The sequence below is a fragment of the Armigeres subalbatus genome, unplaced genomic scaffold, assembly GCF_024139115.2.
Source record: "Armigeres subalbatus isolate Guangzhou_Male unplaced genomic scaffold, GZ_Asu_2 Contig293, whole genome shotgun sequence".
NCBI lineage: Eukaryota > Metazoa > Arthropoda > Insecta > Diptera > Culicidae > Armigeres > Armigeres subalbatus.
This window is the reverse complement of record NW_026943034.1, coordinates 544,956-562,680: the sequence shown is the minus strand read 5'-3', so window position 1 is coordinate 562,680 and position 17,725 is coordinate 544,956. Positions and strand designations below refer to the sequence as shown.

The window sequence follows — 17,725 nt, the reverse complement described above, 5'->3', positions numbered from 1 at the left end:
TGGGCGACGCTGTACTGAATGGCCTGGTGATCACTGTGAGTATAACTTCCTTTAACTTCCAGCTTTGCTATAGCCTCCACCAAATTGCAGCCTCTTTCGTTGGTTAGCCTACTGCCCAGGAATTGAAATCTCCTGCGATAGCTACTGGATTTCGGCCGATTAGCGTGTCGGTGAGCACATCCAGCATCTGGTTAAACCGCTCTAGAGGCCACCTTGGCGGTGCGTAGCAGCTACATACAAAGATACCATTGATTTTGGCGATTACGAATCCCTCGTGTGAACTATCGACTACTTCCTGTATGGGATATCGGCCCATAACTTGTATCGCAGCTATCCGTTCTTTATCCGTTACCCAATTACCGTTATTGTGAGGAACTCGATACGGCTCCGCAATGATTGCGACATCACAACATCGACATCGATGTGCGACATTGCAATGATTGAGGTTTACTTGGGTTATCTCCATTGGCCTGTAATCGCCTTTTTATATGCGTGGCATTTAAAGCCACCCGTCATGTGGTAGTTTCCTTCCTCCGGTTTACAAAGCACACGTCTTGCTGGTTTCGTGCAGTCTATAGCCAAATGTCCTACCCCGCAACACTTCCTGCAAAGAGTAGATCTGTCAGGACCCTTGCAGTTTTTCGCTAGATGTCCGAAGTCCATGCACTTGAAACATCTCTCCATTTGTTTGGAAACTCTAGGGATGGCTTTTAGAGAGCACACCGACCATCCCACTTTGACATTCCCAGTCTTCATAAGCCGGTTGGCCACTTCTACCGACAATCGAATCGTCGCCGTTTGTGTGCCTCCATACGATTTCTTCAACCGTATCGACATTGGCATGTCCCCCAGGTTACATTGCGCTTTTAGTGTATCTCTCAGTTCATCGGCAGTGGTGATCTCGTCCAAATCCCTACATTCGACTAAAACCTCCTGGGTCAGGGCTCTAACCGTTGCCTCTTCGCCTAGTGATTTGGCAATGAGCTCCCTAAAGGCTGAACTCTTGATCGAGGGGTCTTTTTTTTTTGCTCGAAGAGCATCTCTCCTTTCTGAGTACGCCTGGTTTTAACCACGTTTTCGCCCAATTCCTTCAACTCAGGGTCTTCTTGTGCTTTCCTGAGTAGTGCAGCATACGAAGTTTGGTTGTTTGCCTCCACGATTAGCGCATCACCCTTGTACTTCACTCTGCGAGCTCTGGGTTTTTGCTTTGTTCGCTCCGACTTTTTATTTTCGCCGTTATCTTTCCCTTTTATCCTCTTCTCTTTCTGCCTCTCGACGGTACGCCATTCAGTGTCTTTTCTTTCGTTAGCTTTTTTTTCCTTCGCACGCCATCACGTTTTTTGTTTTTTTTTTTTAACTTCTTCCTCCCCTGGAGAATCCCTAACCCGCTTCTCCGTGCGAGTAGCTTCTGTTTCGTTTTTTTTATTTTATATACTAATTTATATTTTATATACTACTAATTTTATTTGCTAATTATCTAATACATGCATTCATCCCTTAGACCAGGTGTTCCGTGTTTTCTTAGCACTATCATCCTTATTTGCTTTGTTACTTATTAGTTATTATTAATATATTTCAGTTGCCTCCGGCAGTTAAGATTTTTCCTCTGGTTGAATTGAACCATGTAGGAATTACAATGCTTTCAACTTAAACTAAACTTAACCTAATTAAAACTACGGGTACAAGGAGCTAATCTTTGCAATAGAAGATTGCAACGATTTTTGTCTAAAATTGGAAATTATTTTGTTAGACATTTGTTGCAATGTCTAAATATTAGATATTCTGTGAAGTTCATTGGTACTATACCACGGAGGCAACTTCAGAATCATTTTAAGAATTTTATTTTGAATTGTCTGAAGTGCCTTCTTTCTGGTATTGCAGCAACTAGTCCATATTGGCACAGCATACAACATGGCAGGTCTAAAAATTTGTTTGTAAATCAAAAGTTTGTTCTTAACACAAAATTTTGATTTTCTGTTTATAAGTGGATATGGACACTTAATATATTTGTTACGTTCGGCTTGAATGCGTTCAATGTGATTTTTAAAAGTTAATTTCTGATCTAGCAGAAGTTCTAAATATTTAGCTTCGCTAGACCAAATAATTGGATCCCCATTCATAGTGACAATACGTCTAGGTTTCAAATAAGAAGCTCTCGGCTTATATGGAAAAATTAAAAGCTGAGTTTTGGAAGCACTCTGGGAAATTTTCCATTTTTGCAAGTAAGTGGAGAAAATATCCAAACTTTTTTGCAATCTACTACAAATGACACGAAGGCTTCGCCCTTTGGCTGAAAGGCCCGTGTCATCTGCAAACAAAGATTTTTGACACCCTGGTGGTAAATCAGGTAAGTCAGAAGTAAAAATGTTATACAATATGGGCCCCAGTATGCTGCCTTGGGGAACACCAGCTCTTACAGGTAATCTATCAGATTTTGAATTCTGATAGTTTACCTGCAGTGAGCGATCTGATAAATAATTTTGGATCAGTTTAATGATGTACAGAGGAAAATTAAAATTCATCAATTTTACAATCAAACCTTCATGCCAAACACTGTCAAATGCTTTCTCTATATCAAGAAGAGCAACTCCAGTCGAATATCCTTCAGATTTGTTGAGCCGAATTAAGTTCGTAACTCTTAATAACTGATGAGTGGTTGAATGCCCATGGCGAAAACCAAATTGCTCATCAGCAAAAATAGAATTGTCATTAATATGAACCATCATTCTATTTAAAATAATCTTTTCAAACAGTTTGCTTATTGAAGAAAGCAAACTGATTGGGCGATAACTAGAAGCCTCGGCTGGATTTTTGTCCGGCTTCAAAATTGGAACAACTTTGGCGTTTTTTCATTTATCTGGGAAGTATGCCAATTGTTTGATAAGTATGTAGAAAATACCATCATCACCCGGGGCTTTCATATTTTTAAATTTTCTAGTAATAGATCTCACTTCATCGAAATTAGTTCCCAACGAAGGATCAAAAACATTCTCTTGATTGAGAATGTCTTCGAAGCTTCGTGTAACCAGATTCTCAATTGGACTAGTGAGACCTAGACTAAAATTATGGGCACTCTCGAACTGCTGAGCAAGTTTTTGAGCCTTTTGCCATTTGTTAAAACAATTTTAATTCCCTCTTCAAGCACTGGAATTGGCTTAATTTTAAGAAATTTTGTTAATTTCCAAAAGGGTTTCGAACTGGGATCCAACTTCGAGACATTATTCTCAAAATTAGTATTTCTCAGAATAGCGAAACGTTTTATAATTTCATTTTGCAAATCTCGCCAAATCACTTTCAGCGCGGGATCGCGAGTTCTTTGGTATTTCCTTCGCCTCACATTTTTAAGACGGATCAGTAGCTGAAGATCGTCATCAATAAAAATGGAGTTGAATTTAATTTCACATTTCGGAATTGCAATGCCTCTGGCTTCGACAATTAAATTTGTCAAAGATACGAGCTTCTTGTGAGATTTCAAATTTCACAGAAAGATGATTGTAATCAAAGTCTGCATAACTTACCAATTGACCATACAGCTGATTGAATCAGTTAAAATCAAATCAATTGTCAAAGAATTTCGAGTGGATGAAAAACATGTTGGGCTATTGGGATATTGAATAGTATAATATCCCGCAGAACAATCTTCAAATAAAATTTTGCCGTTGGAATTGCTTTGAGCATTATTCCATGAACGGTGTTTGGCATTGAAGTCATCAATTACGAAGAATTTTGATTTGTTGCGAGTCAGAATTTGAAGATCAGCTTTCAACAAATTCTTTTGCTGCCCATTGCATTGACAAGGCAAGTGGGCTGCAATGAAGGAAAATTGTCCAAAATTTGTTTCAACAGAAACTCCCAAGGTTTCAAAAACTTTGGTTTCGAACGAAGAAAATAAATTACATTTGACACGACTATTAATGACAATGGCGACCCCACCACAGGCGTTGTCAAAACGATCATTTCTGTGGATAAAATAATTTGGATCTCTTTTAATGGAGAGTCCTGGTTTTAAATACGTTTCAGTTATAATGGCAATATGCACATTATGAAATGAAAGGAAGTTGAATAATTCATCTTCCTTACCCTTTAGAGAGCGGGCATTCCAATTTAGAACTTTCACACAATTATTTGGATCCATTGAAACGGAGTCCGATAACATTTTTTTGTGTGTACTTTATACCAACCTGAACAGCTTCAGGTATGGTGTTTGCTTTGAACATTGCATCAATCATGTTCAATTAAAAAATCAAAATCGGAAGCAGACATGCTACCTGAATCGGCAACGTTATTTTCCGTTTGGACATGGATTTAAACCTTATTTTTAGAAGAGAAATTTTGTCTACCAGTAGCGTTTTTTGCATACGTAGGTATATTGGAAAAAAAATATAATTTACTGAAGTGCTTGCTACCCATTGAGGAGCAGCAAAATTTGTTCGTGGATTGTGGTGGGTATGAATTGCTCGACCGGTAACTGGTTTCGAATTTTGAGCGTTTGGAAAATTTCTACCCGTCGAATCTGGGATCCGATTGGAATTACCCGTCGTCAATTTTGCACGGGAATTCAATACTTTTTTGCGTGAAGGGCATTCCCAGAAATTGGATTTATGATTCCCCCACAATTTGCGCACTTAAATTTATTTGAATATTCTCTCACAGGACATGCGTCCTTGGCGTGAGAGGTTCCACCACAAATCATGCATTTAGCATCCATGTGACAATGTTTGGTTCCATGACCCCACTTTTGGCGCTTACGGAACTGGGTGGGGTTTTGGAAATTTCCCCAGGCCTGCGGAAATGTTCCCATGTAACACGGGACATGGGACATAATACAGGCCTTTTCCAACTTTTCATATTATTTAGTTAAATTTTGTTAAAGTGAACTAAATAAAATTCTTGAGAAATGCCCCACTGGGAAGTACCGGAGTGGGATTTATTTTTCATCTTAATTACTTGGACTAATGAAAATCCAAGTAATTGAGAAATTTCAATTTTAATCTCATCCAGTGATTTGTCATCAGTGGGGAGTCCTTTCAAGACGACTTTGAACAATCGCTCAGTTTTGTCGTCGTATGTGAAGAATTTATGGCGCTTCTCAGTTAAATACTGAAGAAGACGTTTACGATCGTTAAAGGATCCCGGCAAAGCGCGGCAGTCACCCTTCCTGGCAATTTGAATCTCTTGAAGGTTACTCAAGATTTCATTCCGAAAGCCAGAAAACTCGGTCGATTTCCTCGAATTCGTCATTAATCAAATCGAACTGATTGCGCAGTTCGATTGGAGAGGAAATGATGTCAACGTTAGATTTAGAAGGAATATCTGAAATCTCCAGCTTCCTTCTATTTTTTCCGCGCTTGGGCAGGACGGTCTTGAAACCTTGTTTCTTTGAAGGAAGTGGAGAATTCAGGGACTCCCCCTTCCTCTTGTTTTTATTAATGCTCATTGCTGAGCGTGGAGACGTGACCTTCTAAGAGGTTTTTTCTCAGAACGGTGTCCTTGCAGGATTACCACCGCTTGTCGGTATTTTACTTCCGCAAACGGGTCCAACGTAAAACGAAGGCACGGGTCCTTGCAAAGATCGATACAGTCTGTTTGTATTTCATCAAAGTACTGTATGAAGGGCCAAAATGGATGGAGTGGTTCCATAAGCAGAAACACTTATGCGAATCCACGGGATGAATAGAGAATCTCCTTCCAGAAGAAAGTTCGTACATGCAATAATATACTCTAGCCCTCGTTTCCCAGATTGACCCAATAGATAAGGGGGAGAGCCCACCCTTTATCCACGAAATGTTAACAACAGGAAGTTAGTGATTCCACTCTTCCTATCCAAATCGCTTCAATTGGGAGCCCTGATGTTTTTTTTGGTATATGATCATATAGTTTCAATATTATTTGGTAAATATAGGGGAGAAGGTTCGGTTGTGGGCACCGTTCCGTTGTGGGCACTCCATGTATCTTTTGACAGATAAGAGATGCTGTCATTCTGACAACCGTCATTTGTTTGCTATAATAGCATGATGTTTTGTGCTCAATATCAAACCGGATGGGCATCTCTACTTTGAACTAGAAACAAATAAATTTTTCGTACAAGAAAAACAACACGAAAGTTTTTTTGGCGTTTTTCAAAGTGTCATAAATTAAAGGATTTAATTCAAAAAGTGAGTTCTAATGCGTATTTAAACAGTAAATTTAATCTATTTTTAGGCCCAATGTCGATTGCCATCAAAATTTTAGCGCGATTTTGTTTTCTTCTCGTTCCAAAAAGGCTGCGAAATTCGGTTGTGGGCACATTTATTGGTTCGGTTATGGGCACCCTCATTTTATTGATAAATCATTCAATATCGTTTTACTTGTCCCTTAACTTATTTTGAATAACGTTTTAAGGCAGTTTTTATAATTAGTTTGACATAATTGTTCGAAATAATGAGTTTATTTAATATTTTTGTTCTTTGGGCATGTCTAGTTATTATACACACACTTTTTGGAACAAAGCTTTGACCGATTTGCTTGCAACAAGTTGCATTCGACGGGGAATGCTTTCCCATTGTTTCCTATTGAAAATTGGTCAGATCGGACTATGGGATCAAAATTTATGGCCAAAATATTATTTTTTGAAATGAACGAGAAAGGCACTATTGCCGCTAGGGTGATTAATCAGGATTTTTTGACTGTGATGCATACCAATAAAACGTAAATCAATGAAAAATTAAAACCCATTTACCTAAAGTGCTATTTTAGACCTTTCTTATGTGATTTTTTTCAACATCCTCCTTAATGCACCGAGGGAGGCATCATCACTGCTAGGTGAATTGATTTGAGTTTTTTTAGCGTCTCCTGGCTTTTAGAATGAATAAACTATTCCTTGTCTTTAAATCTGGGTGGTTTTTATTCATGCTTCTTTATTTTTAGCTAAGTTTTCAAGGGTGCCCACAACCGAACCACGAAATGAAAATGTCCAAATTGTCAATATTTTTTTCTAAATCGATGAAATCATATTAATTTCTTTGCTAGTAGTAAGGTTATAAGTTTAGCTTTCGATTGCTATGCAAATGTCGACATAAGATCAACCAGGGCCAAAGTTATGGACCAAACACAAAAGGGTGCCCACAACCGAACCTCCTCCCCTATGTATATAATGGTATTATCTCACCATGTTTCAATTCGTATGTCCTGGACGAGGGAGGACCTTTCTTCAAACACCAGCTAGTTTTAGATCTATACTGTCTTCAGAGATACCAATAGTTAGTCAAGAAATATCCTGGTTTAAATCGGGGTTCACAGATTGAAAAATAGACTTCTTCCAGATCAAGAATGCATAACAAAATTATAACAAGGGGAGTTATTAATTTCAGAAAATTTTTCTAACAAAATGTGTTAAAAATTTTGCTGGTTAGTTGTTAAAATAACAAAAATTATATCAAAAATAGCTCTAGCCGTAACATAATTAAAACAGAGGTTGATACCTTCATATCAACATTATAACAAACGTTGATATGATTTTTCTGTACAAAAATCTACTTTCAAGGTAATTGCCTACATCACGGATAGAAATCTGGTACGCTACCACGCCTGATTTCCATCCATAATGTAGACAATAAACTTTGTTCCATCTATGTAACAATATCAATCGGGTTCAAGTTATACTAAAGCTGATTACCTCCGATTTTTGTTTCCAATGTCTACAAAAAATGTAGGCAATTATTTTTTGAAAATATTCATAACTAATGTTGTTATAATTTTGATATAAAATAAAACTGGCCGAAGACGCATTTTTATCGAATTATCTAATTATAACACACGTTGTTTTAAATAACAACAATTGATAGAATTGAGTTATTATTTTGTTATGCATTCCTGATCGGGTTGATTTCTAAAAAATGAATCAAAAAGATGGATGGCAGTATGAAACATAATAACCAGTGTTGATAAAAACTCAAAATCTCAAAACTCATGGATGATTCAAATCAAGCGTGAGTTGAAACGCACCCAACTCAGCACCTAAAAACTCATGGATGAGTTGAATCATCCATTTGAATCATCGTAGGTTTTCTTTTTTTCTCCTCCGTTAAAACAGTGAATTGACGTTTGTCGCATAAATATTATAATAATTAAATATTAGATAAATATTAGACACTCTTTTATGTATAAGCAACCCGACCAGTAGATAGTAACAGATTTATATCAGACCTTGTTATTCTGTTACAGCAGTTTTTTATAACAGCGGTTGTTATAAAACATGTACCATTAGTAGTTAAAATAACAAAAATTGTAACAAAATCTCGTCTAGTTTTAACAAAAATATTACTAAATATGTTATTAATTGAACTAAATTATAACTCGTTGTGTTACATAAAAAACGGTGAAAATAGCTTATACTATAACAAATTATGTTCTTGCAAAGATTATGATTATCCATAATGTACACTCAGAATTTAGAATAAACGTGGAAAGTTTAAACGTTAATCATTTGTGTGATTTCTAACATTTAAACATAGCATAGTATAAAGTGTATACTATCAAACATTAAAATTAATACTAAGCCGGATTTGTGGTGGAATATTTAAAATTGTATTTCTAATGTTTGATCAAGTGTGAAGAAACACGTTTTCTGTACTGAAAACCATTATCGCTCGTTCAACTCGAGGTTCAATTCTCCTGTGGTGCATGGCGAATATATATTTCCAAACGTAAGTTATAATTCTTTAGAAAATAGGCATATTGATTTATTGAACATGAATATTTTTTTTACAGGCAAAAATCTGTCACCTCACGATCCGTAACAAAAAAAAACGACAGGACGAAATCAAAATTCTGCTGTAGTTGAACCAAAAAAACGAGTTCCATCGTAACCGACGCGACGGGTAGAGATGCCACCACAATCATCACCGGATCCATTAATGGTCAGAACCCACCAAGTGGCGGAACACACCGAGGTGAAACTCAAGCCAATCTGACAAAGGTAGAAAAGAAAAGCAAGCTGAAACGGACCGCGCGGGAGCCGGATCAGAACGGGACCCAATTGAAAAACTTCTAGAGTGATATGCTGTACTAGATAGAGGTGGTTCGCGTTGGGACGGATCAGGTGTACAAGTTTGCTGTGTATCGGTGTCTGGGTAAGGAGCGATTCAACCAGGAGTTGGAACGGTGTCGTCAGTGGGGATGAGGACTGATTGTATAATTGCACCAAGAATGGCGATTGAGGAGAAAATCCTGATCAAAAACACACCGGCGCAGCATAAGATTCTCCGAAGGACGACGGGAGGTGAGGATAACCAAGAACACTACGAGAGGCTGCTTCATGGTACCTTTTTTGTGCGTGTCCGATTGTTCGCTGCTAGCTTGCGGGAACACGATTGATATTGTGAAACCGTCGTTGCGGCACGGTTCCAGCACAGGATGGTCATCATCGAAACGCCACTGCTTTCACGATCTGGTCGACGGATTTCGAATGTTTGAGAGGTACGTCGTACTGAATTATTGCTCTGAGCGTGGACATCATCAACAAATTTGCCTATGCAGTTCCGATATATGATATTATATAACTCAGTTATCTTCTGCTGTTGAATAAAAATTTTAATTGAAGATGAAACCTCAATTTTATGAAAGAAAACTGAAAGATAAATAAAATATTATTTTTGACAGTTCAAAAACAAAACTGGAACCATTAAAACGGGTTTATTCTATTTCCATATACTGGTAAGTTATACTATGCGCAAATAAGTCGAAGTTATACTATCTCCGTATTGTTCAAGTTTAAACTAATGCGGGGTCAACCAGCCGAATAGCCAGTTAGTATGACTTCTAACCTATTTAGTATAAATTTATTTCTGAGTGTAGGCAATTATCTTGTCCAGCTGGTTCAACTTTGAATGTAGATTCAAGTTATACTGTAGGTGGTATACCTTACTTTTTTTCCAATTCCTGTCTACCAAAAATGTAGGCAATTTTTTTTTCTGGGAAGATAAACATAACACATTGTGTTATAATCATGTTATGACGATCATGAAATTTTATTTCATTCATCTTTGGCAGAGAATTCCTAACAAAATTATTGCAAGTTTTGTTATTGGTAACACATATTGATATAATTTTGATAAAATTTTGTTATGACTAACTAGTCGGGAATAAATTGCCCCAAATTGATTTCAAATGCGTTTCTAAACCAATATGATTTTTTGGCAAATGAGTGAAATGATGCGTTTTAGAATGAAAGATTCAAGCGTGATGCATTCCTTTAAAATCGCAGCTGATTTCGATCGCACAGGAGCGCTCGTTGATTGAGATTTATGAGTGATTTTACAAACACTGATAATAACATGAGCTTTTGATTAAAATGAACATGTATCCTGATTTTTTTCTTGTAATGTCCAGAAATTAGTAATGTAATGTCCTTTATTAACCTTATGTTTGTGCTCAAAAAACTTACGTTGTCTGTGCTCTGGGGTCAAATTGACCCCAAATTGAAATCGCTATAACTTTTTTAATGTTTGGCCAATTTTGGATTTTCTGGGCTGTTTCGAAAGATAATTTAATTATCTTTAGGATCGTAGCTAAATATTGACTATTGGTGGGCGGCTACATCGCGGGGAGGGGTTTTAATGAACAAGTGTACAAAAACAGTGATTTTTATAATTATTTTACTTATATCCGAAAATCCTACCCATTTTGAACTACACCTTTTCAAAAAAGTTTTGCAAGAAGGTGTGTGCTTTGGCTTGAGACATTGATAAGTTTAGAACTTGGCCGCTAGGTGGTGGTATATTTGAATTCATTATTTTAGACTGCTCAAGATATTCCGATATATCGAATTCTCCTCAGTGTAAATATTCTTATCGCACAAATTTAAATTTGTTAAAATGGCGTCTTGATCAAAGGTCGTCTGGTGGGAATGGACTGTCTTGTGGCGGAAGTAATAATTGGGAATTTTACAAATAGGCGGTAAATTGGCTGATCTTTACGTATGTTTACGTTACGTATGTAGAATTTTCTTGGATGACCTAAAACATATTCTGTAAACACTTTCTATTATTTGCAGCATCGCTGGAACAGGTTGAATACAAAGAAAACTTTTGATGAACTCTACCACAACATTCATGTTTGCAAAAAATGCTACAAATCAAAATACATCAGATCTCACATGGAACAATTTACTCAAATACAACAGCTCACTAGCGCCGCATCTTGGAAGAAGTGCTCATTATATTGAGCACCGCTTTGTGGTCTTGGACATCCTGAACAATGTTGCCGAATACAACTTGCGTGTAGGTATGAGGGATCTCAAGCTAAATCAATATTTCAAATATGCAAGAATAATGCAAGTACACTAGCGTGAATTCAAACATACCGCCACCTAGCGACAAAGCTGTAAACTAATCAATGCCTCATGGGTAGGATTGTCAGATATAAGTAAAATAGGCATGCAAAATCACTGTACACAGGAGGGGTTTTCGTAACAAAGGGTACAATTTGTTACGAAAACCCCTCCGCGATGTACACGCCCACCTATAGTAAGTCTCTGGTAACGATCTAAAAGATGATTAAATTATCCTTCGAAACAGCCCCAAAAATCCAAAATTGGCCAAACATTAAAAAGTTATATCAGTTTCAATTTGGGGTCAATTCGACCCCAGAGCACAGACAACGTAAGTTTTTTGAAAAAAGTACATTGTAGCGCTTATTTTCAAGATTTTTCAAGCGAATTTACACTCAGAGGACAGATATCGGCGAGTTTTACCAAACTACCAAAAATTAGGAGAATCGGTTTAAAACTAAAAAAATGGCAGCCACTCAAAGTGGCCTGGGGTCATATTGACCCCAGAGCACAGACAAAAGGTTAAATTATTAAAGTATGGGCAACGAAAGGTTGTCCTCAAGTAGGAATCCTCTCACCACTAATGTGGTCCTTAGTTGTAGACGATCTTTTAAAAAGCTTAGAGGAAAAAGGTTTCGAGGTTGTAGGCTTTGCTGATGATATAGTCATCATAGTGAACCCCCTCAAAATATATTATTTTTGTGCAAAAAAAAATCTAAGAGGGGGGGAGACATAATTGTTTTTTAAATATGTGTATCGGCCAAAGACCGACGATTATGGAGCTCTACAATACGTCAGGCATAGGTGTATCGACGCTGTAGCCTTCCATGTATCCAGGTACGTATCGGCCTAAGTAACTAAATAAAATAACATAGTAAATAAAATAAAAATATGTTATATAAATTTAACTCCGTTTTAGTAACGCAACTAATTTTTTTATTAGTAAAAATTTTGTCACCGACGTAGGCATAGATTGGAATGAAACTTACTGCAAAAACTGAATATGTAATCAACTGTTTCAGATGCTATTTGAAGTGTTTTTTTTTTAATAATACAATTTGTGTTACGTAAGACTGTGATTTCTACTAAATTCGTTATCACAATGGTGTTTAAATCCTATGTGAAAATATTACGTAGGACTCCACGCATATGCCATAATCAAAACAAATTCAAATTTAAACTAAAATCGTACAGAAAATTGAACGGAAAAATAGGTTTGGTGTACGTACTATTCAGGTAAAATGTACGTATAATCGAGGGTAAGTACTATCGAAGTATGCCTGTACAACTAAAAATATCATATATTATATAAGATTAACTTCGAAGCAAAACAGACGACATCGCCGTTAAGTGGATTATTCTGTTTATTATTTTTAAATTTGTATTGGTTCCATGGTTTTGCATGCACATGCCTTCGATCGACTATCCACGCTACCATCGTGTGTCGAAAGAGAGAATCAAAACAAATCTGCTACGCGAACATTACTCCAGCGCCGGAGAGCCAGATCAGAGACCTCAACAAGACCCAACAGTTTCTGCATGTCCACTTCTAAGCAAAGCACTGCAATGCTCACGCTCTCAACACCAGTTCAGTCAGTTTAAAGTGAGCGGTGAATTGAACCGGTCGCAGCAAAACACGCGATCAGCACTGATCGACGCGTCGCTGGTTTGCTCGGTGCGTACCATTGTAGAGCAACACCTGAAGAAAGTGACTCATACTCGCATTTCCACTTGCTGTGCCAGCCGTGCAGACACGGGCATAGACATAATATGTTGTGCAACACTGGCATCGATATCATAATATTTTTCACCGTTCGGAATGCGATGTGAATCGTACGAAATCCGCGAAAAATATCGACAAAAACGGTGCGAGAATGCGATCCATGAGTCACACGGCTGGAGTTTTGGCGATCGTCATCATCGTTACGGTACTTGATCAAGGTGAGCCTACAGTGAGTGGTGGTCATTTCGCTCAACCAATCGTTTCAATTTCCTGGTGGCTTTTATCTGCCACGTTGCGGCTAAGAGAGCAACATTCGTTTAAGTGATTGAAATCTTTTGACCTTGTAATCTTTCCTTTTAAGATCTTAGATTGTTTCTGTTTTATTCGATAGACGATCGCCTAATCATCTAAGTGTCGGGGAAAGGTTTTCCCCGCGCTTAACACTGGAGCGAAACACTACTTTTGTGTAACAAAACCTTCGACTTCTGTTTGTGCATTTTTAGTATTTTACATTTTAATAAGTTCTTCGGTCAAATTAAATGCTACTTAACAAACCGTAGATTTTTGCTACAGTTGCTAATTTTCCAAGATAGACCAAGATGTGACCTCGGTGGTTTACAACACCACGACAAACGTTGAAATCATTCCCAGTATCAATGATCAGTTTCATGACAGGAAAACATGTTCTGATTTAGTTGATTCAGCAACGAAATGTTCGTTTTCAAACTATGGTGGATAAATTAAATAAGTTATAGATTGTGCAACTTTGCGCATGCATGTAATTTCGATTGACTTGATATTGATTGACGCGTTCCTCCTCAGCTGCGGCGGTCAATTTGGTGGCATACATCTCACAGTTTGGCCTGCATGGCGAGATCTCATTCTCACAATTCTCGGACAGGCAGGTCCAGATAAGTTCGGATTTGGAAACAACGCTTCAATACCCCGATCAAGCGTGGAGCTGGGGCGTGTATCAGCTGCCGGTGGACTACACGATCGTCGATGGTCGCGAAAGGTGTGACGTGAAACAACTTGGAGAGCAGTTGTGGTCGTTCGACGATGACTTGGGTTTTTTGACGTTGCCCGGGAACGAATCTGTGTCATGGTTGAACGATATTCCACTGACGGGCGAAAAGGGCCTGTGGGGTAAGTCGCTGATGCTGTTCGATCCGAATAATGGGTTCAGAGTTTGTGCTACGATCACGACCCGGGATGGTTCGCAGGATCATATTGCAGAGGCGAGATTCAGTAGCCCCATAACGGGATCGATCTATTTCCGATGGTTGGCCGCCAAAGAGACGCATCATTCGGATACGTTGATCTATTCAAATCTCTTCCATATTAGGGAACAGTCCAGGTAACGCATATTTAATCTTTTTTGTACATATTTAGCAGTTTACTTTTTTTTAGAAAACTAAACAATCCACCTTTTACTGAACATTCGTGGAAAATATATGTGACGGATATATTAGAGAATGACAATGCAGAGGAGAACTGCAATAAACTCCAGTTGGTGTTTGACCCACAGGTTCAAGGAGCCGGCAAAGCAATTGGTGACATCGATGTACGCCTTGGCAATCTGAAAATTACTACAAACTCTCAAAAGAGTAAGATTCCTCAGTTGTTTAATGATCGGGACTTGGTTCTGCTGCCTAGCGATCTCTATGGACCGTCTCGGAAACTCTACGTGGTTATCTTCGATCCTGTTCACCCTGACACGTTCCTCGCTTGCTCAAAGATTCGCCATCTCAAGGCAAAGTCCGCCCGAGCCTTGGTCAACGGCCAGGGAATGCGCGGGGAAATTCGATTCTTCCAACGATCACGCTTTGAACCAACTTGGGTCAATGCCTCTTTCGCTTCAGTTACCAACAGCCTCGAGGACAACGTCAACTATGCCAAAGATGTCGCTAGCTTTAAGATCAACCAGCTACCTCTCCAGTCCTACTCGGCCAGCAAGGATTCATTCTGTTTAACATCCGGACCGGTTTTCAACCCAGTCAATATCGAACCCCAAAGCATCCCACCGCCCGGATTTGGAACACAGGATCAATATCCGGTCGGTGACCTCACCGGCAAGCTCACCAATCGCAACAAAAGAGAAACCCATCGAATGTTTCTCCCGGGAACGAGCGCTGAACTCAGTGGATTTTTCTGGGATGCTTTCCTTCCGCTGCAGGGAAGGCACAGCGTGATTTTCCGAAGCTTCAGCGTTCAACGCTTTAACCGCACCGATCCAAACAACATCACACATACCCCTTGGGCATGCGGGCCCGTAACACTCTATGAAATCAGCCGCCCTTACCAAATTCCCATCATCACGGCTCAGGTTCTGTTCCGATATCCCATCGTTGGAAGAATACTGTTCAGACAGGTGAAGGATGAGTTCTGGAGTGACACGGCCGTGATCTTCGAGTACCTAATCCACGCTGATGGTTCAAATGTTAACAACACAGCCGAACACCGATGGACCATTACGGACCATCCTCCGGGGAAAGACTTTTACGATTGGCAGAATCGATGTATTAGCTCGGGGGGAATCTTCAACCCGCAGAAGGTTTCGGTAGGGGTGTCAGATTGGGAGGAACGATGTACTTCCTCTTCACCCGAGCTTTGTCGGCTAGGAGATCTTTCAAATCGATTGGGGATGCTGGGAATCGCAGGTCGAAAAGCCGAAGCCGAGCGTGTCAGCCGAAAGATGTTCGTCGATCAGAATCTTCCGTTGAGTGGATTTGCGAGTATCATTGGGCGATCAATTGTAATTTACGATGATCATGGACCCAAAGCTAGGGGAGAACGGCTGGCTTGTTCGATGTATGTATTTTTTTGTTTTTTCTAATAATTTGTCTAACGTTAAACTTTATTTAGAATTGGGGGCTACCACCGCAGAAAAGTGGTCGCACGGGACTGGTATTCCAACGGAGATCCATTGACAATTAAAGGAAAGCTGGAGATGTTGCAACAATCGGAATACGACATGACAAATGTCGAAGTGGATTTCAAGGGATTGGTGGAAAACAGTGGCTACCACGTGCATATTGTGAGTATTTTAAATCATGCTCTTTGACTATTGTTTCAACTAAATGTTCATAATTCAAGGCTCCAGTTGAAGGCGATCTGCAGTTTCCGTGTGAAGATTCTACCGTCTACGGTCATTGGAACCCACGGTCCATAAACCCAAAGCTTTCGCCACCACCAGCACAGGGAAGCACCGATGAATACGAATTAGGTGATCTTAGCGGAAAGTTCGGCACCCTGGACGGTGTCTCCATGTACGAACAGGCATACAACGACACACGGCTACCGCTTTACGGATATGAAAGTATCATCGGACGCTCGATTGTGGTTCACAAGAAGGAGAAAAATCGTCGCTGGGCGTGCAGCACGCTGGAACGAGGTTACAGCCCTAGTGAAGCGCGGGAGATTCGAGCCATAGCATCATTCCATCACCCGGCCGGGTATGCCTACGGCTTCATCCGAATGACGCAGCTTATTGGAAATGATGGCAGTCAGAGTGACACAATTATCGAAGTGAACCTCAGATATCCAGGGAAACACGATCGAAACATGACATCCAATCACAATTGGCACATTTGGGTGAATCCGGTTGGGGTAGATGCCACGGTTAAACAAGTAGAGACGCGTTGTGTTGCGGCAGGATACGTGTGGAACCCGTACTACACGCAGCTGGCTGATCCGTTAAATGTAAGACCAAAAATAGCTCTTAAAATTTTATTTAAAAAAAAAAACCGATGTTTATCCTTTTCAGCAAGATTTGTATCGCCAAGAATGCGGTCCGGATAACCCCTTACGATGCTATGTAGGTGACGTATCCACTCGATTAGGACCCATCGACATCGGCGGACGTCGGATGGTGTTCACCGATAGTAATTTTCCTCTGGAAGGTACGGTGAGTGCGCTTGGAAGAGCGATCGTCATTTTCGGGCCCGACTTCTCCCGGGATCGTTTCGCTTGCGCAAAGATTGAACCCGATCACGACATCGTTAAGTATATCAATCTTAAAAAACCACCGCGATTTGTGGTGACGCAATTTCTGGAAGATGTTCGAGCAGTGATGGGACTCCCCGAGTGGATGTTGGCGATCGATTCCCGAAGCATCAAAACGCTGCACAACGATGCGTGCGTTCAAATGATCATTCATTTCAAGGGCCCCAGCGCGTTCCAAATAGAGCAAGACTTTTCACGACTGTTGGCCAGTGGAAGGCTCGATAACCCTTCTGTTTTCGTTCCGGGATATGTGAATCCAAAACGGAAGAAGACATTGTCCTACCGTACCTGTGGGGTACGTGATCCCAATGATAAGGACAATCGGAAAGGGTTCTTCAGCAGAAGTGGGTGCGCAGCTGTTCAATACTCAATAGGTTTATTCATACTCGCACTATTTATCGGTCGTTTAATCTAGAAATGTAATACAAATAAATAATTCATGAAGATTAATTATTTCATATAGGTTCAGATGACAGAAGCACTTTTAGGTTTATTCTTTGCTATTGGCAATTCTTATTCTGAATGGTATGTGGGTGGGGGCACATTATAAAGTTGATTCAAAAGTATAGGATTGCTTATGTCGTTCCTGTTCGGGAGACTGACATCTAGGTTACTTCGCCCTGGCAGCTAAAGTATCGGTTACTACAAATGTCAAGCCGATGTTGGTGATGTTACCAAACATGCACTAC

General features: G+C 39.5%; 1 protein-coding gene across 1 annotated transcript; it reads left to right on the top strand.

Moving 5' to 3' along the window:
- The first annotated feature begins 12,905 nt into the window (after positions 1-12,905).
- On the top strand, positions 12,906-17,474 carry LOC134203920 (uncharacterized). The gene is made up of 6 exons (XM_062678754.1): positions 12,906-13,249; positions 13,854-14,388; positions 14,442-15,842; positions 15,897-16,068; positions 16,128-16,733; positions 16,798-17,474. The coding sequence occupies exons 1-6, from the start codon at positions 13,183-13,185 to the stop codon at positions 17,449-17,451; spliced, it is 3,435 nt and encodes a 1,144-aa protein (XP_062534738.1). The 5' UTR covers positions 12,906-13,182; the 3' UTR covers positions 17,452-17,474.
- Positions 17,475-17,725: the final 251 nt, after the last annotated feature.

Excerpts from the sequence above, each read along its gene's own strand:
- LOC134203920 (XM_062678754.1), top strand. The coding sequence starts at position 13,183 with ATGCGATCCATGAGTCACACGGCTGGAGTTTTGGCGATCGTCATCATC. Across the intron at positions 14,389-14,441 it reads CATATTAGGGAACAGTCCAG|AAAACTAAACAATCCACCTT; the intron begins GTAACGCATATT and ends ACTTTTTTTTAG. Across the intron at positions 16,734-16,797 it reads AGCTGGCTGATCCGTTAAAT|CAAGATTTGTATCGCCAAGA; the intron begins GTAAGACCAAAA and ends TATCCTTTTCAG.